This window comes from Cariama cristata, unplaced genomic scaffold (genome assembly GCF_000690535.1).
Source record: "Cariama cristata isolate BGI_N322 unplaced genomic scaffold, ASM69053v1 scaffold337, whole genome shotgun sequence".
In the NCBI taxonomy this organism is placed as follows: Eukaryota; Metazoa; Chordata; class Aves; order Cariamiformes; family Cariamidae; genus Cariama; species Cariama cristata.
In genome coordinates, this window is record NW_009626880.1 from 30,978 (window position 1) to 55,733 (window position 24,756).

A 24,756-nucleotide genomic window follows, 5' to 3' on the forward strand; every position below is an offset into this window, starting at 1 on the left:
TCCCTAGGGTAAGAGGTAATATCCTGGAGCAGGGGGGCTGTACTTTGAATAATGTTTATAAATGTTAAGTCTGTCTAGCTCACCCTACTTTTGATATTACTTGTTAAAATGGTAACTTTCTGCTTTGTGGTAATTTACTCTTTCTAATTGCTGAGGTTTTTTCTGTAAATCAAATATTAATTGTGCAAACTAGAGGTCTGTAGCAAGGCATGTGTTATCCATTTCGTTTAATGGTTTAGCTAAGAGAAAAAGCAGCTGCTTTGACTGAGACAGAGGTAGAGCCAAAACATGCGTATACCATATTAGTTACATTTTGTGAGTAATAAAATGTTTCATTACAAGTTGTATATGTTTAGAGAAGCTTCACCTAAGTATGAAATGGAAACTTTTCAGTCTGAAGAGTTCTGGAGACAAAAAATACTTTTTAGAATTATGTGTGTGGTTGAGATTTTCAGGCAAGTAATCCATGTCTAAATGCTTCATTGAAAGACTTGTTAGACATTTTTTTTGAAAAATTGATTTCACAATAAATACTTGTTTTGACTAAAATTCTGTGTCGGTTCTATAGGTAACTTAGTAAATACTGTCCAGGTGTGGAATATTTATCTGAACTACAAACAGGAGTTTGCTGGATTTCTAATACATTTCTTCCTTCCCCAACCTTTTCCTTATGTATTTTTGGCAGTCAGTGCAAATGGGAGCCAGATGACCAACTTGAAAGTTTACAAAGTAGCTTTTTTGAGTCTCTAAAAAGTAGGTAGCAATAAAATCTATTTGGAATATATTCAGATTTACATTTCTGTTTAATTTTCATAGTTTTTTTTCTATATAGCACTGTCAGCTAGAGTAATGTTGGGGATAAACAGTGGACCTATTTGGTTAAGTTTTCTAATAAGTGCTGCCTTGTTTAGAAACCACATGTCTGTAGTAAATCTGCAAATTGGAGAGTGACTACAGCCATTTGCTCTCTAAACTTTTTCCAGTTTATGACCAGTTACCACTTTCTGAAATATTAGGATTTTATGAAAATGTTTTTAGTTTAGATCATATGCAAATTAAGCAATGTCATAGTTTGGACTTGGAGCTTGCTCTAGGATAATGATTTTGCTGTAAGTATGTAACTGAAATGTAAAGGGAAGAGGGTCAATAATAATGGAAGTTGGGCTCTGAATCACATTGGTTGCTGTTCTGCTGGAACAATAAGAACAACAAAAGTTTTGAAGTGACTAGGTTGTTAGCTGCTCTCTGCTGCAGTGCATAGGAACTTTCAGTCAGAAGTACTGTGTGTGATAGAAGGGGTGGATTTGCTAAGGAAGGTACAAAAAAATTGCAGTGTCAATACCGCCTTACTGTCCCTCATGGTTTCATGCATGTTTGAGAAGTAATGACAGCAGCTCTGCTTTGTACTTACCTCTTTTCAGCTGCCACCCTCTGCCCCCCCAAACGTCCAGGCTAAGATTTCATCTGGCTCTGGGACATCCAAGTTTTTCCAATGTTTGAATGTAATCAAAGGATAAATGTTCTAAGGGAAAAGTCTTAATTGAAGCTGAAAGCATGATATAAAATGTTAAACATATTTGTTATAGTCTTACAAGAATTTATTTGCTAAGTGTTGAAATCCTAGATTTCACAGCTATGTACATAGAATACCTTGGGAATAGCTTAGTTTTTGTATATGGCAATTTTTTAAAATGAGGGAAAATTACTAGATAAGTGAGGCCTTGACAATTCAGGAAGTCTCCATGCAAGAAAACTCTTACTTGCTTTGATCTACAAGAGGAGAAGAGACTCTGTAATGTTAGAAGAATTTAGTAATAGCTTCTGCAGAAAACATTGTCAAAAGTTTGTTCATCAGAGTCACAAGATTTCAGTGGTATGCTTACCACAGAAACGTTGCGTAGTGTGTGTACTCACTGTTGTTATCCAAGCGCTTATAAGAAACTCATGAACACTAATTTACAAATACATTTGAAGAGTGATATGTTAAGTAATTACTTTGGCATGATGTCATCAAGGTTTACCTTACAGGATAGTTTTACTGTCACTTTAAAACTGTCAGTGCAAAATAAAGTAGCAGTTCTGTCCCATAATTTCATCTGCTTGTTATCCCTTGTGCCAGGAAGAAGAAGTATTAACAAATCATTTCAGATAAATTTTTTTTATCTGAACATGTAACAGATGCTCATATCAGCACAAGGAAGGGGATGGTACAAGTGGCTGCAAACAAGGAAAGGGTAGTATTGCTTCTTTCAGCAACAGTGCTGCTTTATTCTTGCTCAAAATGACTTGAAATAACCACAATATGCAAATAATCTGGAATTAAAAATGTGGTTCCTATGAATTGCCTGGCAATATGGAAGCTAACAGGAAGTATTTGCCCTGGCAAGCAGAGTGCTTTCTAGGCATTGTTAGTGCTTAGAATTTGGATGTATGGTATCAGTTGCTTGGACTCTAGTTCAAGGGTCTACGTACTTAGAAGGTGGTTTCTTTTCTGAAAACCTAAACAAGCTCTGTTGTTAACTAGTTGAGCTCCAGTTTTTGAAGAGGGCCTTGATAATGTGTTTATGGTATGCTTTCTGATTTATCAGGTGTGCCTTTTTATTTTTTTAACCTGTGATATCTCATTTTCACTAAAAAAAATACTTTCACCTGAAATGTTAGGCACTTAAGATGGTTATTGTACTAATTGTGTTGAAATGGAATCCTGGCTTAAATTTGAATGGTAGTAATTTCCTTAGAATTTTGTAAGGGTATGAAATGCAGCTGAAGGTGTAAATGAAGTATAACACTTCTTTACCTCTAGTAGAGGGAATCCAACTCAGTCTAACAGGGATGCTTGCTGTTTGGATTGTACTTTCAGAAAAACTTAACTTTAGGGGAAAAGGGTTGCATACAGAGCAGGTATAAATTTGTTCTGCAATGTCGCCTTCTGTCAGGTGAGACAATGAAGAATAAAAGGCTTTTAGCAGAGCAAATGAGAGAAGTTGGATTAGTATGGATGGCAGAGGTAGGAAAGGTATGGGAGAGCAAGACAAATTAAGGTAACTATCCAAGCTGTGTGTTACTGATTAAATTTTCTTCAGCATCTGGAAAAGAATCTACTATTTAGTACTGTTTAGATGTCAGGAGCAGGTAAAAAAAAAAAGCTGAAAATACCCTAGGGGAACTGAGGAAAGATTTTGTTTTGCAGGCAGACGAGCAGGTTTTGTGATTTATTTGAACTGGCTGATGTCCAACTCAGTCTATTTATCTTGTACTTGAAGTGGCCTCATATATTCTGCCATGCTCAGAGCTTTAGTATGAATAGTTCATTTCTATTCTCAGCTTTCTACTAACATTTCAAAAGGCAGATCAAAAAAGAAACCGAAGTTTTCCTTAAAAACTAATCATGCAGGTGCATACTGCAGAAGCCTCAGTTTTTATCCATTGTTTGTTGCCAGAGAAAACGACACCAATTTAAATGGGAGGGCAATTGTCTTTATTTTCTGTGAGTTTCAGCAAAAACCAGTTCTCATAGGTGCTAGCATACTACCTACCTTGTTACCATGTTGGTGTTTAGCACTTTTTACTTAATCCTTAGTAGCTTAGTGCAAAAATGATAGGAGAGAGCTTTTCTGTACTACTTTTAGAATTGCTTTTAGATGCGGAAATGTGTTTTACAATGGAACTGAAGGCTGATTGCTAATAATTCTCAGGCACTTATGTCTTGTTCCTGGTAAACCCCTGCAAGGCCTTGAAGGACTGATTGACCTAAAAAGAGCCAGATGACCAGAGGCGGGTAGCCTTTTTTCTCTGTAAGTTTGGTTGGAAATTACTTCTACAGGACGCGTGTAGGAATGATGTGGAAGCAGAGACTGGCACTGCCTATGCACTACTTGTGATTGTGTGATGGGAGGCAGAACATTAGGAAGAAGAGGGGGAAAAAGGAAAAATGGGAGAGGGCCTTATCTCTGGGATGCATGGGTTAATAGGGCTATGAGGCAGCACTAGGGAGAGTGCCATAAGGTTACTATCAAGATAGTCCTTATGAAATAAACTAAAGCTGAGAGTTTTTTAATTTAAATGCTCAGGTTTGTTCTATATTTAGGCAAAGAAAGTGTATTTTTGCAGCTGCTTAAAGACCTTGGCTTTCGTCTTGTGTCATAGTCTCTGAAGGGCAATATTGACAAGTTCTGAAGTTTCTGGGTTTTATAGTTTTTAAGTGTTCTTGGAAGAAAGAAGTATGGATTATTGCTTAGCTTACTTATGTCTAATGAACATTGGGAATCGCTTATGCAGAATGTTCAAAAGTTAGTGTCTTGAGTAGAAATATGTCTGTGACGGAATGAGATGAGGACAAATTAGGAAAACTTTTAAAGACTTCTTAGCATTTATAGACCTACACACAATGCTGAGTTTTGTTTTGTATGTGATTTTTTTTTTTCTTTTTTTCCCCTCTCCATGTGGAAGGTAACACGTTCAATATTCCTTGGCACATCTTTTGGGTGAAATGTGATTAAATGCTTTACAATGTTGACCAGTTGCTCTGGATTGGAATAAATATAATCGAAAAGATTTTACAGAGTAAAAGGTAGTTATTGAACCATCCTGATAACATGTGCAAAATAATCTGCAAGCAGTGAAACATAGATTTACTGTTAAAGAGAACAAAGGCATGAAGTGATGTTAAAACTGAACTCAATGTTTATCTTTTTATTTTCTTTTTTACCCTAAAATAAATAAGTATTCTGACTTGTTCTCTACATCTTTTTATTTTTCTAAAATGCAGGCCTTTTCTACTTGACTGTTTGTGTGACCTGATTAATTTTACCTTCTAAAATTATTTTTGTCTCTTAGATGGTACAGCTGCACGTTTTGACTGCTGCATGTATGTATGATATGGAACTTCTCTGACTCCTGTGTCCCCCACTGCTTTTTGTTGAGATACTGATACAGGGGTGTTCAAATAGTTTTAAGGCAGTTTAATGTCTCTGCTTCTGCCGGGGATGCATTCATTCTGTGAACAAAAAGCCAGGGTACCCAAAAAGGAGGAAGCAGTCCTCTGGTTTGTTCTTGAGCAAAGCACAGAAATTGGATTGAAAGTGATACTATAGAAGAGTAGTTGTGTAATATTAAGCAAAGTATATTCCAATTCAGCATCCTTGAGGGGTGGAGGAGGGTTCGGAGGTTGTATTAAATGTAAAATAAATGGTCATTGTGTCTTATAGAGAAAACTTAGAATATTCCTAAAGATTCAGAATGAGCAAAAAAGTACCGGAGATGAAATAGTTAAGCATAAACACCTCCAGTATTTTTATGAAAAGCTGCAAATATTTCCAAGGCTCAGTGAATTAGATTAAGTTTAGGTCACTGTTAGGGCCACCAGCTGCAAAATAGAGACAGCTGAAAAATGACCTAGTGATTATAAGAACATCCTTCCATATGTTTCTGATTTATAATCAGAATTTTTTTTAAGCTGAAGATGTTACCTTTATTTCTTGCATTTCTGCAACAGAAATTGACTCCTTGTATCAGTTACTGTGTTTTAAAATGTGCTTTATTCATTTATAAATCATACATGATAGTAAACAGAAATCAAACTAAGGTTAACAAATACAAATTGTAACTAGTGTAATAGTACTGTCTGCTATTTACTCAGACCTCTCTGTTGAACATATGTTCTCTTGAACTTTGCCTATATATCATCAGTTATATCCTGAATCAAAAGCCAACCTACTTCGATTTATTAAAATTTCTTAGAATTCCTTCCTGAATTGACATTAATTCTTTATAAAAATATCGTCATTTATTGAGAGCCATTACTGTGTCTACAGGGACACTAGAGTCAGGGCTCCAAGTCTCATTTGTCTTACGTATTTTACTTCTATGTTCCTGTCATCTGTTCCTTATGTTATTCATAGCATCTACTTTACTCTCTGTGTTTATGGCTGATCTTCATATTTATCTATTTTTTCCTTGTGTCGTGCTTTGTAATAGGGGAAGGTTGATTTATTTTTTTTCCTCTGTAGATGATTAATTTAGTCAATGAATTACATGATGAAGGTATTATTTATTTTCCTTTTAAATTAATTAGGTTTAGAAATGTAGATTTTGGACAAAATAGTTTAAAACATTATATGATGAATGTGTGTATTTGAGGAGTTCCATAACTTCCAATACTGTATACACAATTTGGTTTATAGCTGAAAAATTCATACTCTTGCAGTAGTATTGGAAAATGATTGCGAAATCTCTTTGTGTATAGTTTTTTTGTTAAAAAAATAGCATGTTCTCCTTTTGTGTTTTTCAGGTAGGGAATTCCTATGTTTATTGCTTGCAGTGATCAAGTTGGGAAACAAAGAAGGAAATTCGCATTCCATTGTTATAATATGAATCAATATGTTAAAAGAAGTCAGAAAACTTGAGATGTGAACCATCTGTTTTCTATAAAGGGGTTTCTTTCCTAATCCATGTAACTTGTTATCAGAATACTGAAGTAAATATCTCAAAAAGTAAGCCTTATAAGTATTAAATACCATCAACAACAAAAAATGGAAAAAGGCAAAATATATTCCCAGTGTTTGGAGGCTAACGGAAGAAATGTAAACAGTAGGACTAAACTACTGTTATTTCTCTTTATTTTGATATTTACAGTAACTTCTTGTGGTATAGGTTTTGTGGAAAAAAAAAAAAACAACCTGATTTTCGGTTTGTTTGTTTTTGAGAGCTTTGATTTTGTGGATTAAAGTTTAGCCATAACTGAATGTTTTCCAGAAATCTATGAGGCTTTTCCCCTATAGGTTTACATGGGTATCAAAATGTTCTGCAGTGTGCTAATACAACCTTGCTAATTATTAGGCACTCTGGATAATGCTGATAAATATTTAGCTTAGAGTTCAAGAAGGTTCCATCCTCGTTTACACAGATAAGACTTGGAAAACATGTTTTTTTCAGAATAGTTTGTCCAAAGCTGAAAGTAGAACTGAGATTTCATTTTTCTCAGTTGTGTTTTTGGTTATGTTTCTGTTAGTGTTTTAATTAGGATCAGGAGTGCATTTTTGAAACAAATCTCCTGATAACCACAACGTACTGCACCTTTATTCACATCACAGCACTCTCTGAAATATGTGGACTATTCTTTTTGGATGTAACGAACCAGAAGATGTGTATATTCAGGGGTGCACTTCATGTGCTGCAGCTGCTAATGGATTTTCATTAGTGGCTAGGGCTAGTCTGAAGTAAAGCACCTCTCACTCAAACAACAGAGTGGGTCTTGTGGCCTCATCACAAGTATTTTGCTGTAGTGATCCACCCTAGTGCTTCATCTTAGTTGCTATTGCAGACACAGCGTTGTAAACCAGATCAGACTTTGTTTCTGTATTTACTGACTCTGCTGTAAATAAACTAATTAAGCTGTCTGATACTTGTTAGGTTTTGCTGTTACTGATAAAATAAGTAGCATTTTAATAGGTGTTTAGTTCTTAGTTTATGAATCTATTTCCTGCTTAAAAAGACTCTATAATATTCTGAAAATAAATACCAGAGCAAACATGAAGCAACTATGTTTTGATACCAAAATCTATGTGGTTATGTAGCGGTATAATGTGGTTTATACAGAGCTCTGCACTTACATGGCTAGGCTGCTTTGTGTATTTGTGTACCTGAATCAGTATGGATGTCTGCCTGCTACAGAACACTGCAATGTGGAGCATTGTAGACATGCTGTTCCCAAATTTAATGAGTTAGATTATGCCTTGGCATATAACCATAGTTGGTAGTGCTTAAAAAAAAATAATTTAAAATTCAACTATATCAAGGCAGTAAGCATTTACTAGTAGTGAAAAGCAATACCAGCATGTTACCATAGTCCAGGATAGTGAGAACATAGAACTGGGTGTGAAATTCAAAATAAAGGTTAGTGTGCAATATCTTGTTTCCAGCACTGGCCATAAGCAAATGCTTTGGGAAGACTGAGAATAGGACAAGCATGTATGATTCTTGTTTCATCCTGTCTCCAAATATTCTCCCATTCTCCAGCTATTTTCAGCTCAGCACTTTTGTACCTACTGTGCTTTAACAACCTATAATGGATCTCTTCCAAGAAATACAGTTACTCATCCAGTCTTCCATTGAAACCATGTACAAAATTGCTGCTGCATCCACTGTGTTCTCAGGCATGCGGTTTAATGAACTGACTACTCATTACTTACAAACTTTTGTTTGTCTAGTTTATACCTGGTACATACTAGCTTCATTTGATGGCTCCTTGCTCTTGTACTGGACCAGTTGATCCCTGGACCCATGCTATATGTGCAACTCATAATTTTGTTGGTATCTTCTGTATCTCCCCTTCACCATCTGTTTTCTGAACTGGTGAGTTCTAACCTACTCAATATTGCTTATGTGGAAGCCATTCCTTATCTTTGGTGACCTTCTTGCCTTTCTCTGATCTTTTCTAATTATGCCATATGTAATTATGCTAGCTAAGTGAAGGGCTCGGAAATCAATAGTGTGTTTAAAGTCTGGGTGAGCCATGGATTTATAGTGGCATCATGATGTCTCTTGTTTCCTATTTCTCTTCACTTACTATCTACATTTGAGTTTCCTTTTTACTGCTACTGGGTAAGCCAGTGTTTTCATTGAACTGCCTGTTATTTCTTCCGAGTATTGCTCCTGAGTGGTGGTGGTGAGGTCATGCTTTGTTAGTTTTTATATGAAGCTAATATCTTTTCCATGGATATCACTTTTTATTTAACAATGTTGAATTTCATTAGCTATTTTAGTATCCTGAGATCCTTCTGCAGTCATTCTTCATTGGTGCTTAGCAATCTTTGTTGTCATCTCACTTCTCAGCCCAATTTATCTATCTTTCGAAAGTATATCAAATTGAATAAATTCCAACACAAGCCCTTTGCAAAACTCCCACCAGTGGGCTCCCTCCACAGCAAGAACTGACCATTTATTCTTATGCTGTTTCTTATATTTTATTTGATTTTTGTCAGTGCTGTCACCTCTTAATCTGTGGCAGCTTAATTTCCTTAAAAACCTTTCAGAAATTTTTGTAGGCTGTTTGGACCAGGATCTCCCTTTTCTGTGTCCTTCATGATTCCTTCAGAGAACTCCAAGAGATTTGCAAGGTAAAAACATCATGGCTTTTACAGAAGCCATGTCCAGTCTTACCAGATTTATCTAGATATCCATTAATTCTATGATTCATTATAATTTCTCATTTCTCTAATACAGGCATAATGCTAGCAAGTCTTTAGTTCCCTGACAACCCTAAAATCTTTTTTAAAGAACAGCGTTGTATTTGCCACAGATAAGATAATATTAATTGAATGAAAAGTGAGGAGTTATGGTTCAAGACTGCTCTAAAGTTTTCAATAATTATCAGTTTGACTTATATTTAAAGTTTAAGAATTTTATATAACTAGCTGCTACAAAGTCAGTGTCTTTAATTCTACTTTAAAACTAAAGCTAAGCTTTGCCTCAAATGTTTTTAAAAAGCAGAATATTTGTGATAAAAGATGCAATACTTGTACTATATTTTAATAGTGCTCTTTTTTTTTTAAAGCAGAGCAAACCTTTCAAAAAAGTCTGTATTAATTTAGATTTGCATTTTATACACTATTCACTTATACTTAAAATCTGAAATAGTTGAAAGTTAAAGATTCCTTAAGGTTAATATGCTATGTGTTTATATTAATAAAACTATAAAGTTATAAGTGAATTTATGTATATATACTGTACATAAGTTTTTGATAAAAGTATTTAAGTAAAGTAATGAATGCACACATATATTCCTCCTTCATGAAGCCAGAGGTACTTCTGGTTGATAAATGTTAATAAACTTTTTTTTTTAAAAAAGAGCAAGATAAATTCTACAGCACTGTAAATTTGTGGGGTGACCGTAAAATACTTTGCCATGAATATTATATCTGTTCAGATTGTAGATAATAAAGGGGAAGGAGAGAAAGAATAGATTTCTTGAGTTAGTTGACTGAAGACCCACAACTTAATGATATAATAAATATTGTATCCACAAATTTTTGAGTTGTTCTTAAAGACTGTGTATATTCTTAAAGGTTATATTCATGGGTTTAGGAGGAATTTATTTCCATTAAAAAAAAGTGTCATTAAGTATTTTCATTTTGTTAGTATTTTCGCTGTTGTATCAGAAACGAAAATATACTAAGATGGGCTTCAAAAAATAACTGAAATTGTAAGAGAAAAAAACAAACCTGTCTGAAACTTTTTAGAAATTCTAATACAAATTTACTTGCATAATTTTATGTAGCCTTTTTAGTTTTCCTACACTTAAAGTATAATATAAAATTGGTAGTATGATATATGATTCTATTTCTTGCATGCATTTGTTTTTCTTATTGAAAAAGGTGATTCTTCCTCACAGCTAGCAAAGATTTATCAGGAAAAAAGTGCTGGAAAATAAAGAATTTAAATAAAACAAAACCAGTAAACTGTCCTATAGTATTATCTTACCCTGTAGCTATTTGAATCTGTTTCTAGGCATAAGACATAACAAAAAAATTTGCATAGCTCAAATTGTGTATAGTACTTTTCTTTAGGTTAATTAAAGAAATTTTTGTTCTATTTTGAAGCAGAGTGTAGCTAATTGGTATAAAATAATAATTAAGGAACTTGGAATGCTACTGTTTGTACCTGTTCTACTTGATGAACAATTCTAATAAAAAGATTACATTACATTTTTATGAGCCTTCTAAAATAATATGGGAAAAAGCATAGGTAAAATGTAAATACTTATGGTTCAGTTGTATTAATGCACATCCTTTTCCCTAGATCCTAAGACCTTTGATGAAAGGTCATTTATTGCCTATATTACTAATAAGCTAAAATCTCCTTTGAAAGAGTTGTGATAGTTGAGGTGCAAGCTGAGAAGTAAATATTATGATACACCTTGGCAGGACACTGCAAACATAATACGAGGAAGATTTGGAACTCAGAGTTTGTGATATTCCTGTCCAATCAGAAATTGGAAGAAGAAACATCTCTATTTCTGGAAGATGTGGAGGAACCTTGTGGAAGTATTTTTGTGATCTTACCTTCTTATTCTTTTCGCTAGTGTGTCTATTTTCTTCTGCTGTCAGTAGTAGAATGTATAGCTAGATGGATTTTTGGCTGCCTCCACTTGTTCCTATTGAGCATGACATTGATTTGTGTTTTAGTCATTTTGCAAGTTGGACCACTTTAGAACACAGAAGGATTTTCAGGTCAATTTTCTTCAACTTAGACTGCTCACTCAAGGATGAGTCCATCATCAACCTAGGTTATATACCAGACTGCTATCTAATGCTGAGGTGAGTGCTCTTTGCTCCTAGTATTATGCTTTTTACTACATCAGTAATAGGATGTAGTAAAATAAATCTCCACTTTATAGATGTATCTTAAACATCCTAAACTATCCAACTGTTCTAAAATGGATATGAATACCCCACAACTAAGGAAAAGTTTACGTGGGTACTCATTAACAATGATTGCTTCATTGAAAGTAAGGATGAAAGTAGTTGTCTTCTGCTTCACGATCTTCTTCAGTTTCATGATCATGTGTTTCATGATTGTCTTCTGCTTCATGGTATTCTTCTGGTGTTAAAAATCGTCGAAACACTGATGTTCTTAGCTGAGTTGGCTTGTTGACACTAACATTTTGTTCACCATAATAAATGGTTCGAATGTGAGGGAAGCAAAAGAATGCATATGTGCTTATTGGAATTGTAAGCTTATTTTGGTCCGCTCGTATATAGGTTAATTGGTTAGTGTTCATTGGATCAATAGATGGACACATCAAAGTAATGTTTATGACTGTAAGAGAGAAAAATATTCATTAAAATGCAGAAAATAGTTGTATTTAAGATCTGTTGCAAAAGTGAATCTTATGTTTGAAATTTAAAACATAAAATATTTTTGTGGTACACAATATTAATATAATCACCCCTCTGTGTTTTAAATCAGTTTTATAAATGAGAATGATGACAGTTTTGCAGTTTACTGAGTATAAGGTTGTGGGGTAAAGAAAAAAATAAGTGACTTACCACTACAATTTGTAATTGCTATTTAATGTGAATGGAATATTTTTATAATTCCTTTTCTCTGTGTTCTTATCCATTGCCTAATTGGAAGCAATTTTCAAAAAGGTTTTAGCTTGCTACATGAAAAACTGGTATTAACTTTTTTTAAATTGGAAATTAGGGGTAAGGTGCAAAAAGAAAATCCTCTCTAATTTCACCAGTTTGATCTCAACTAACTGATGATGTGTTTACACTGCATCTTGAAGAAGATGGGATGATATTCTTCCTGTACTGTAAGCTCATCAAAAGCTACATAGCTGCATTTGCTCCTGAGAGGTACAGTGTGTGTGAACTCTGGGTCAGTGCCACATTAACTGGTTAGTTCAGAACATTAATAGCTCAAGCTCACCTTCTCTGCAAAGAAGAACATCAGAGTACCTCGTGAACAACATGCAAATGTGGATGACTGCTGGATACTATGCTTGGTTTATACATAATCTGAGAAAATGTAAGGTGGCAGTTCCTTGAAACCAAGGACACACAAAAGAAGATGTTTATAGTAGTTTTTTGATGTAGGCTAAAAGTTCTTAATTCTGGATGGTAATGAAAATACACTGAACTCTCCTCCCTCCCGCAACCAATGCCAAAATCCAGTAAGTTTTTTGCTTTTAAAGAATTACAACCATCAACATACCTTCAATGTCATTGTCTTCAATATACAAATGCTGCAAACTTCTTGGAATATAGAATACTTGTTTCAATTTGTTATGTCCAAGATTAAGTTCTAGAAGGTTGGGTAGATTAAAGGTGTTGCGTGGAATGTTCTGCAGGTTATTGTGGGACAGTCTTAGAGCAATGATTTTTGGAAGTCTGTTGAAATAGTTTTCTGGAATATAAGAAATCGAGTTATTTTCAAGAGAGAGATACATAAGTGACAATGGTAGATCAGGAGGCATAGTCTGTAGTTTGTTGTTGCATAAGTTGAGCTGCATTAAATTCTTCATGTTTGAAAAGGGTTTTCCTTTGAGTACTGAGTCATCAAGAAAGTTATTGCAAAGGTCAAGCATGGTTATGTTGGGTAATCCTTCCAATGCATTTCCAGGTAACCGAGAAATCTTATTGAAACCAAGGAGGAGTCTCTCTAGAGAACTGGGCAGTGGGAATGGAAATTCTTCTAATTCATTATGTTGTAAATGAAGTTGCACTAAGTTTGAAAGTTTTGCAAAAACACCATGGTCAATCATATGAGATTTAATTTTGTTGTGGCTGAGGTTGATTTCTCTTAAGAAGGTAACATTAGTGAATGGTCCTGCAGGCACAGCTTCAATATCATTGTTTTGCAGATAAAGCTGTTGGACATGACTAGGGATATTTGGTATTGTCTTAAGTTTACGGTGGTCACAGTACATTGATAACAGAAAAGCTGGTGGACAGAAGCATTCTCTGGCACACTCAACTGGAAAAGGAAAGCGAAGAACTTCAGTTTGCATATTTGGATTAAAATAATATGGATGTTGATCTGGCTCCCCATCATATTCATCCTCAAAATCATAGTCTTCATATTGACAAAAGACTATAGCAGCCCCGAGGAGGTGAATGATTGATAGCTGGCTCAGAATCTCCATATTTATATTTCTGTGTTGTATCTTGTTGATGAGAATGAAAAAATGTTTATTAGTCATAAAGTAAATCACATATACATTTCAGTTTTAAGAAGCAGCAATGTAAAATGAAGTAGAATAATGCATTTTTTTTGGCAACACTTGGTGACATTATTAGCAAAACCGAGTTTTAATCTGTATCTTCCAAGAAAACAACCATAAACTAATACACCATCCTTGAAGTAAACTAAGTTTTCTTGTCTCACAAGGAACAGCTACCTGTGCTATGCCTGTTACCAAAGGATACCATAACAGTTGGGAGTATAAAAAAAAAATAATTAAATCCCAGAATTCATTCCTTTTTCACTTTAGTTTATTACAGACAAGTTGCAGAAGGACTTTTTACATAAAGTGCTATAGTCTGGGGTTTGTATTGGACACTTGAGGTGTTGCATTCTCTCCAGTGTAATGGGTTAAGCATCAACAGGTTGGTTTTAAATGGGTGCAGATGGAATGCCTGAGCAATGCTTCTTCCTCAGACCTTTGGAAAATTAAACTCCGTTGAGGTGAAAACTTTTTTTGCAAATGTATTAGTCTCCCTATGAACTTGCCTTGCACAAATAGTGCGTGGTCAATATCATAGAAGTGTTGTTTAGAAGGGACTTTTGGTAATCATGTAGTCCAGCCTGGTGGACAGTGTTTCCATCTCCAACAGTAAATTGGATCAGCCTAGGCTTTGTGTGGGTGAACCTTGAAAATCTTCAAGGGTGGAATTCCAGCATCTCTCTAAATAACTCAAGTTAGTGTTGTACTACACTCCTTGTGAAGAAATTTGCTAGTCTTACTAAGCATCCAACCCATAGCTTGTGTCTATTGTTCTTGTTTTTCAACAAAGTTGGGGTTTTTTGTCAAAAATATCTCACCTCAAGTAATGAGAGATAATTGCAGGATTGTTTCTATACGTAGAACAATGAAATAGATTACTTTGAAATATTGTATTTTACGTAAAATAGAAATTTACATGGCATTGGTGTTTGTATGTTCTGTGGCATTTTATGTTATTTTTCTGTTACGTTCTGCAAAACATGGCTGACGGTACAATGCATTAATGATAAAAATTTAATTTTTCTGTTCCCATCATTTGATTAAATCAAATACAATTCAACCACTGCATAGTGCACATCATGTAAAATCTTCATTGATAAGTTTTCTTTATAATCTTCCTATGCTTCTATAATCATATGTTCTTTATAGGCATAAACTAACTTACCTTCAAAGTACCCTTCTGAGGCAAAATACTGATGTTGTGAAAGACAAATGATTTTGCATGTCAAATTTCTGATGCTCAAAGCTGGACTAACATTTTAGAGCACTTTATGCGATCAGAGGAACCCTGTTATTTGGCAGAATTCGAGTTGTGAATCATGTCAAGCTGTTCAACTTAACAGATGAGTCAAAACGTAGCATTGCAGGTCAAAGCACATAAATCATGGAAAATTTTAAGACACTTCAGTCAGTATAGTATGGGAAACCTGAGGCAGAAGAAAGCAGATATTCTCAGGTTTTTTTTTATAGTGACATTCATATTTCTTAATCAGGAAACTCTCTTCTTTGTTTTCTTGATGCTCTTAATATTTGTTTACCAAACATAATCAGTAACAAAGGAGATGAGACTTAGAAACGCTAATTTCCTATGCTTCATAGTGGTGATTGATGCCTAATGCATGATGTATTCTAGAAACTGAATGAGAGAATTCTAAGGAAAAAAAAGTAGTAACAAAATCATGGAATTGAATACATTCTCATAATCTTCCTGTGTTGCACAGAGGCTGTGTGTGGCAATAGCTAGGTGAAATAATTTGTGGTATTGTTGAACTTGCATTTCGAACTGTTGTGGCTTAAACCCAGCTAACAACTAAGCACCACGCAGCTGCTTGCTCACTTCTCCTGCCTCCCAGCGGGATGGGGAGGAGAATCGAAAAAAAGTAAAACTCGTGGGCTAAGAACAGTCTAATAACTAACGTAAACTAAAATATAATAGTAACAACAATAGTAATATATAGTAATAATAATTACAATGAGAAAGAAAATATATTTAAACAAACAAACAAACAAAACAAAACCCCCCCAAAAAAACCCCCAAAACAAGAAAAGACAAGTGATGCACAATGCAATTGCTCTCCACCAGCTGACCAATGCCCAAGCAGCAATCCCCGAGCAGCAATCAGCCTCTCCTGGCCAATTCCCCTGAGTTTCTACACTGGGCATGACATTCTGTGGTATGGAATACGCCTTGGGCTAGTTCGGGTCAGCTGCCCTGGCTGTGCTTCCTCCCAGCTTCTTTTACACCTGCTTGCTGGCAGAGCATGGGAAACTGAAAAATCCTTAACTTAGGATAAGCGCTACTTAGCAATGACTAAAACGTCAGTGTGTTATCAACGTTATTCTCACACTAAATCTGAAACACTGCACTGTACTGTACCAGCTGTAGAAAATTAACTTTATCCCAGCTGAAATCAGAACACCAACTTTATATCATTTATATTTGGTCCTTTAATCAAGTTTTGTAACTGATTAAAATCTTAAAACCAGATTTATATGGAGTCAGTTGTTTGGAACCCCACTGTAGGTAGGTCCTCAGCAAAGCCAGGGTCTCCATACCCGTACAGCATCGTCAGATATCAGAGCTAATCTACATAAACAGCGGAAATACATTTGCACATAGAGCAGCCTTGCACTACAAACATTGTATAAATGCACTATGCTGATAAACTCTGCAGGCACTTCCTGGGTTGAGAAGCAATACTGTGCTTCAGGGAGAATTAATTGGTTTTCAGATTTCAGGCACTGTATATTGGGAGAATACCTTATTACCATATTTCTAACTCCTAGTCAGACCTGGTGATGTCTACCTATATAAAATCTATCTCTAAATCCTGTAACTTGATTCTGGTTTTTGTGAACAGATCCTGACACAATCTGTCCACCATGCCTGTTTCATGTTCTTGGTTTTCTTTTGATTCCTGTTACTCCCTCTCAGTTTCAGACTGGAACTTTAGCTTCACCTTCTGGTTCTATTCTCCCAGCACTTCTGCTTGGGGTCATAAAATTTCCAATTAATAATTTTGATTCTCAGTGCCACAAAATAGTCCTTAGAAACCAGGAGGAACAACTCAGGAAAGTCCTGCTTAGTTTGGGGAAAAAACTTACTTAGGCCTTCATGCAATCGATCCACTTGCCATGTAGACAGTGTGGAGAGCACTCTCATCATTTCAGATAGAATGATAGGTAAGAGGTACCAAAGTCTCTTTCTGGTTTTATGGGGGGAGAGAGAGAGGAGCTGATATTTCGGGGAGGGCTTTTTTAATACCTTGACTGTGGTTGAGTGCATTTTTGATAGAATACTAACTGTCCTGCCAGGCTTGCACGTCATGTCTCAAAGCACTGAGATACTAACACTTCTTCACAAAATCTTTCTTAGAACTTAACTAGCTTTAAAACAGAGAATCATGTCAGGTGAAACGTGATAATGGGAGTTGCAAGTCAAATGCACACAATGTGATAAACTGCATACTTGAGTTTGTTGAAAGAAAATAGAAAATCTTAAAAGCATGATTCCCTACCATCTGTAATAAACTCAGAGCTTAGTAACTGTTATTTGTAAGCAGTTTGCTAGTTGAAAGCTAAAAATTATATAACATGCACAAGTCACTCAACTGCAAAAAATAACACAATCGGTTCGTTTTATTCCTGCTTACCAAGAAAACTTACTTTTTGGAAGTCTGTGAAGCTCAAGTTGTAGAGGGCAGCAAGTTATTGTGCTGATGAAATCATCTGAGAAATAGCCTAATACAGCTGGAGGAGCAAAAGATCTTTCTAAGCCATACTTTGTGGTGAGGAGCCTTGTGGGAAGGCAAAGCAAAATAATAGCCTTAGCCCGTCTTCTGATTTGCCAGTAAAAAAAAAAAAAAAAGTTTTGTGCCACATCATCAGTTACTGTAGGTGCTGTGTCATAAGTCTGTGAAGCGATTTCTCCTTTTGTTAAAGTCACTTCAAAATTATTTGCAATATTCTTTCAGTGTTACCAGTTCCCATTATAAAAAAATTTTTGAAGGCTTACTCTCTCAAGTATTGCGGAGGTCATTAGTTCATAGTGCAGTTTCAACTGCAATGATTCAGTTATGCAAAGGATTTGTCCTCTGGAGGATGAAGTTAAGAAATAGTAAAAAGTTGTCAAGATTGAGGGAAAGCATGTGCTATAGAAAAACTCTTATGATCATCTTCCATTTTGTACTTCTTTTCCCCTCCACAATCCATATTTCCTGTTTCCTTCCTGCAAAGTAGTTGTGCTATACAGTGCTGCTGGTATGGTGGTGTACTTCTCAATGTTGTTTTAAAGTTGTAGTTCAGGATTCACAGTAAGTTTCCAACATGTTTTTGCTAAGTTGTATAAAAAGAGCATAAATCTTCCTATGAAAAAGACAAGTATGACATGATATATAAACCATTTTACTGAAGAAAAATATTTTTCATAGCTTTTAAGAGGGAGAAAAAAAGGCATGGTTATCTGCTTTTACTGCTATGTGGTACTTAAATAACTGTGATATATGCAAAAAATTGAGAAAAAGGTAAATTTTGTGGTTGAAGTGAGGCGGTGTTCTGGATTAATTGTATGATTTATCAAAAGCATTTAATTGTGCTTTTAGTTTGGTAAAAGAATTACATTATTTCAAAATCTATTCACAAGGAAGAATCTGGCTATTAAAAAAGCGTAAGTGACTTACAGGTATAATATTTGAGAAAATAATACAATAGTAAGTTTCACTTCTCTTTTTGTCTTTGAGCTTCCTGAAGCTGATGATTTGCTTACCTTTTTAAGTTTCTTCTGTAATACTGAAGACAAGAACACTGTTTAAGAAGATAAATCATGCATGATTCTACCATTTGGGATATAAAGAAAAGCACAAGAAATGACCAAAATAATATTGTAGAAGTTGGCAATACTGGAACCAAGATAAAACAGTCATGTATTTATGTTGAGAATACAGAATACAAGGAATAGGTTGAAAGAGTAAAATTAAAACTACATAATCCTTGATTAACAGTACAGTAAATAGTTGAATAGCTACATTTTACCACTAAACTCAAATAATACTAAATGACAAAAAAAATTATTGATTTTTAAAATAATAAGAATACATTCATAATGATAAATAAAAAAAAAAAACAAACAAGTTTGTTATGCCAGTTAGTAAGATGTTCTTTGGTGCTACAAAGTTTGGAGGTTTTTTAAGCACAAGACAAAGAACATGGTGCAACTTTTTGGAAGCTTCGTTATATTAACAGTTGTAAATAAAATGTGAAAATTAAAGCTATTTTCTCTAAAGATAAAAATTGGACCAAATTAGACTTTTAATTTCATACCTGATATTTTTCTATTGTTTTCAAGTACTGATTGTGTACCCAATCCTCTTAAGCTAGCAGGAGACTTAAAATTTCATGATGTGCTTAAAAAAATCCATGGTGGCAGAGCAAAAGAGTCTGTCCTTTTGAAAAATTGTAGCAAAGCTCTTGATTTAGCTGCAGAAGATGATGCAGATCTAGCCATGGGATAGACTAAGACTCGATTCCTTTTTTGTTGCCTGACCTATCTTGGATACAAACAAGTCTATACTTTGTTGGTCAAGTTGTGTGGTTTGATCTTCTCTCAGTTTTCATTTGAGGTGTGGTAGGAATTTCCTTACAAGGAGGATAATGAGGTGATTAAATTTAACATCATTCATGTAAGACTCCTTGTTTCAAAGACTGTGACAAATTTATGAAGTTTCCAATGTGTTTTTGTTTTCAGTTTTAAGAAATGTTTCATAAGGACTTATTTTTACTGTTCAGTTTGTGGATTTTTTTCATCATTTTGTTTATGCAGTTGTGATGCAAAGCAAGATGTGTATCAAGCTAGAAGTCAGAGTTGGCTTGAAGCTGATTTATTTTCTTAAGCCAAACTTGGATGTAAATTAAAATGTTTGAAATTTTACCATCTTCATTAACTGCATTCAGCTTATGAGACTTGTTAGCTTTTTCAATTTTGGTTCTGAACTGAAGGCTTAAGAAAAGAGTCACTTCTAATATTTTGTGATTTTAGGTTTGTTAAGCTAATTGAGTAACAGTCAACTTAAAAAATTTCCAAAGTTTAGCCAGAATACTTATAGAATAAGTAGAGAAGATAACCAGTGGCACTGAGGTGGGTGGGACTGGCCCTGATACAAGAAGGAATAAATTGTACTGCTTGATCTTTTCCTTATATTCACTGTTTTACTGTAAAAGATTCTTGGGTTTCTTTGTGTTTTGGGGTTTTTTAGTTGGTGTTTTTTGGTTTTTTTTTTTTTTACTCCAAAACTTATAATGGTTCATACGAAGCCTAGAGAAAGGAAACAAAAAAGGTGCATATTGTTCATAGAGGATTAAAGGAAATCAAATGAAGCTAAGCTGCGTAAGTTAGAACTGAGAACTCTCTTGGAAGCATGATCTCACTAGAATTAGAAAGTTCTTCAGCTAAGGTCTGGCCCTGCTATTAGAAGTCTGAAGGAAACCTCAAGCTCAAAATTTTTGAATCTTCAGTTGAACTTTGAAGGAGTTCTGTGTTTTAAATAAGAATTGATGATGTTAGTTTGTTACTCTAAGTGATTGCACAGTAGAAAAGAGAACGCATGATCAAATATAATATGGTAATTTGAATGTTGTAATTTCGTTCCCCATAAAGCCTGTGGGTTTCTGAAGTAAAAAACAGCCTTAAGCATATATCATTTAGATTGGGCTGCACTTCAAAGTCAGATTGTAGGCACAGAAACTTTTTGCATCCTAATTTCTAGGTCCTAACTGGCAGTCCACAAACACTGTCAGCGGACCACCTGCAGCCTGTATGAAGCTCGTATGTGATCTGCAAAGGCACTGCTTGTTTGTGCTTACCATCAACAGAAGTAACCGATTATCAAGACTGTAGTGGCTGCTGGATTTATTTATCCTGTGCCACAGCTAATCTGGAAATTCAGTTACTGAAGTGTAGAGCTCTCAGCAAATCAAGATACTGAATTGCATGATCTTGCAGAGCCTCCAGCCCAGCCAGAACCCAGAGCACTGAGTTAATAATAGCTCTTACAGAGTTCATGTTATTCTGCTCTTCAGTGGAAAGTCATTCTAGGAGCATGTCTCTGTGCAAATATGCATTTTTAAAGGTTGTGGTAAAGGGGCCATCAAGTCATATCAACAATCCTGCAGAGCTGAGACAAGACCCAATCTGTTTAAAAAGGAAAGGAAGACAGAGCTGTGCCGTGTGAGGGGCTTACTGTTGCCTCTGACTTGAACCTTGTTGTGTGGTCTCTGCTTATTTCCCACATAGTAGGTGGTGTTACAAGACCAGAACTCTGACAACCCTCATTTTATGCAGCCTGTTTTATATGTGTTGCTTTGTTTTGCATGAGCAACTGAAAACAATTGAGTTTACAAAAAGCATTTTCGAAAAATAATTCCTAAGATTTGCTAGACTGTAGATTTTGCATATATTGATCAAACAGTACTCTGAACTAATTTTCTTCATTGACTGCTAATCAAAAGCAGGTATGGTCGCTGGTTGATTTTTATCAGTCTCTTATAACTTGAGTATGCATGCTACCACCATGACTTTAAAGAGGAAATTAAGATGTTTTTGTGTAGGTTTTATGGCTGCCTTTCAAGAATGTGTTTTTTGGGTGACCACACTGTCCTAAAAGAATGAAAAAAACCGAAAAATGGTCCTATATTTTTACTATAAGGTAGTGTAGGTTAGTGGGTATCCTAAGCCCTGTGATGGGTTTATTGGGTGCTTTTATTATTCTGAAATGTAAACATGCCTTTTTCTGTCGTCCATGCTGTGGGATATGGAAGATTTTTGTCTCTGTATCTTCTCTACCTCCTCCACTTATGTGGATTTGCTGATTCCGAGTTGAATAACCTCCCCTCTCTTTTTGTTCTCCCTTCTTCCTAAGCATTCCTTTACTTACTGAAATTGTTAAATTTTTCTCACATTGTACTTTTTCTGTATTTCTGTGTTTTTCTGTATTTTTAACCTGTATACTTTCTGTGTTTTGTTTTTTAAAAGAAACCACACCTTTGAAGGATATTACTAGTTAACAAATGCAACTACATTTGGATCTCAAAGACTGATCCTGGTATAGAACAAATGACTGAAAAGGAGCAAGAACTTGTAACATGGGAATTAATATAATCCTATAGGCAATTGTTGAGTAATTTCTACTAATAAACAGTATACACTGAATTTTTCGAGCCAAATTCTCTAGAAGCATCTATGCATATAGAAACAATACATTAGGAAGCCCTGATCTCATTAGATGATTGGTTAAACATGTGTAATGAACAGTTTGTATTGCAATTTGTTTTGCTTCGAAAGCAAAAGCTAAGTATCAAACCTCCTGGCATGTTCAAATTTGTAATACTGAAACTTTTTGAATGGAAGGGTGGGTGTGAGATTTTTTTGCTATGACAATATCAATTTCTAGTAATGGATAATTGACTTTGAAAGACTAATAGGAGAGGAGGGTTGTAACTTTTCTTCTGAATGTGTTGCTGTGTTACATACGTTAGAAGATTGTAATGCTATATTTGGAGGGGTTACTTCTTTTGATATATGGATTTTACTTTCTATAGGAGAGGCATTTAAATAGTCCTTATTGTATAATGTTTCTACTACCACAATAACAAGAAATCGTAAACAATTGATACTAGAATAATAAAACAAGTTTAAAATTCATGTAAGCAATAACGTCTGTAGCAAATAGTGTCTGGTTATTCTAAAATACCCTGGACTATTGTATGAAATTATAAATCTCTTCTGAGGAGAGTCACTTTCGTCAGCTGACGCATCTTTAGTAATTGAATAGTTTTTTTAACAAATATACTGTGCTTTTATTCTTTGTATTTTTATGCAGCCTACTTTGGTTGTTCCAAGATAGATGACTTTGAGCTCTATTTTCCTCCCATGTGGAGTTCTGGGATATTGCCTGCTTAATTGGAGATTGTATGTCTGTGATTACACCAATATAAAATGGGAGTGTTTACCTGTTTTTGCAATCGCTGTTTACCGGTGCAGGTATATTCATTTTCTGGAGGCAGCATTAGCAATTGAACCTTAGACTTTAACTTAGCCTTTATTTTGCCTGATTTGTGTCCTATATAAAAATACATAGATGATCATAGAATATGACAGATGTCTTGCACTCATTAATAAACAAAAGTAATATAATCATTGTAAATAAAAGTAAAAGAACATACAATGTTTTTTAATGGAGGAAAGTGAGAAAGGTAATATAGCTAAACATAGAGTGCAGAGATCCTTGAGCATTACCAATCCAAGTTGGTGAGTCCAAATAGACTAGTACCCTTTGAACTTGTCCTTATTGCTTTTGTAATTGTTTATTCAGTGTTATTTATTTGAGATAAAATAAAATGACACTCTTTTTATAATTACCTTTTTAAAAAAATATTGGTGTTTCTTTCAGTTCTTTCACAGCTTAGGCATGACCCTCATGTCTTTAAAGAAAAAAAAAAATCAGCAAAATCTGAGAACTGTCATCTTAATACGGGAAGTTGACTAGAAACTTGCTGGGAGAACATTCTTAGCATCTGCTTTAACTAACTTCGTTCCTTGAGTCTATTCCAAAGCAGGTACTTCAACTCATTTATTTCAAATAGAGCTGCTAACTTTAATGCCCTAAGCTGATAGATGCCTAAAAGAGATAATGTGAATTCTAATCTGTCTTAATAATTTATATTAATACCTTATTCATCTAGCTTATTTAGTTCATTCATAGCTATGTACTTCATGCATTTTTGTTAAAAGAATTAGAAAATATGCCTGCAACTTCAGATTGTTCCCATGTTTGTATCCAATCTGCAAATTATGTTCATAGCCAAAAAAAAAACTACTCTTTTTTTTTTTTTTTTACTTTAGACACTTTCAGGCAAGGATAAGGAGTACTTGTCTAAGTTATCTGCCAAAGAATTCCAGAATGATCATGTGCTGGAAAGTGTTTTGCATTAGCAGAAATTTTCCCCTTGTACGTGATAGAAAGTGCTTCCCATTTACTCTTTTGAGTGTGTTTAACAATTAAGACCCTTACTTGTTTTTACAATGACTATAAAACATGTTTCTTTTTATGGTAGATGTATTTGTTTGAACATTTCCAGAGCAATAGATATGTACAACTGTCCTGTCCTGCCTTGTGGTGCGGAGGATTTTGCCAGGCAGCCTTTCAGCTCTCTGCAATAGTCTGGAAACTGGAGATCATCCTTAAACTGGTTCTTAATTTTTATTACCCCTCTTTCTTCTAAAGAACAAATCCTCTCATTTTAGCACAAGACCTTGTAATACTGGTATCACAGCCAGCATTACATTTATGGCCTGCAGTACATTTTTTCTGCAGTTGGAATCTGTGACTTGGAAACTTTCATAGAAACATGAAGTATTGTTACACATCATTCATCTGCACCCTGGCATATTCTCTTATAAGGAGATGTATTTTTACATGTATTTTATTTGCTTCAGTTATTCTCTATTTTTATCTCAATTTTGTTTGGATTTTCTTTAAATAATGTTAACATTGTTTTGGGAGAGATACTTGTCCATGCACCTATATTCTGCCTGACATAAAATAAATGTGTCATTAGATTTATTGCAAGTAGTCAAATTGAAGTGTTTCTCTACTGTTTGAATAATTTGTGAGGCACAGCTGCTTCTTGGCAGGGCTGAGACAGGGTCTCATTTTATCCAGTCACTCTGTGGCAGAAAGTCTTCTGTTCCTTCTCTCATTAGCCATTCTGAGATTCTTGAAAGGGCTTATGGCTGCTTCTGATGAGGAGGTGAACATGATTCACACTTAAAGCAACATTCATGTTAGCGGCTATTTCATTAGGGAGGATGAGTTGATCTAGGCATTAGTTATAGATCTTCCATGGTAACCTAGCAAGTGTCCTTGCTGCCTTATGTCATGCTTCTGACACCTGACTCTTGCCTTGTCCTATCACTTTTTGAAAGCAGAGGTAATGCCTGCAACTATTTGTAGCCAAAATATAAACATCTGTAA

At 34.9% G+C, this 24,756-nt stretch overlaps 2 protein-coding genes across 2 annotated transcripts in view; one reads left to right on the top strand and one right to left on the bottom strand.

Annotated features, from left to right (window-relative positions):
- The window catches only part of CENPP (centromere protein P), a 147,612-nt gene that overhangs the window by 28,842 nt on the left and 94,014 nt on the right, over positions 1 to 24,756 (top strand). The window lies entirely within an intron of this gene.
- Positions 11,498 to 13,648, bottom strand: OMD (osteomodulin). The gene is made up of 2 exons (XM_009704198.1): positions 12,718 to 13,648; positions 11,498 to 11,817 (listed from the first exon to the last, which is right to left on the bottom strand). The coding sequence occupies exons 1-2, from the start codon at positions 13,646 to 13,648 to the stop codon at positions 11,498 to 11,500; spliced, it is 1,251 nt and encodes a 416-aa protein (XP_009702500.1).

Coding starts and splice junctions, on each gene's coding strand:
- OMD (XM_009704198.1), bottom strand. CDS start 13,648: ATGGAGATTCTGAGCCAGCTATCAATCATTCACCTCCTCGGGGCTGCT. Junction 11,818..12,717: donor TGAAGACAATGACATTGAAG/GTATGTTGATGG, acceptor TCTCTCTTACAG/TCATAAACATTACTTTGATG.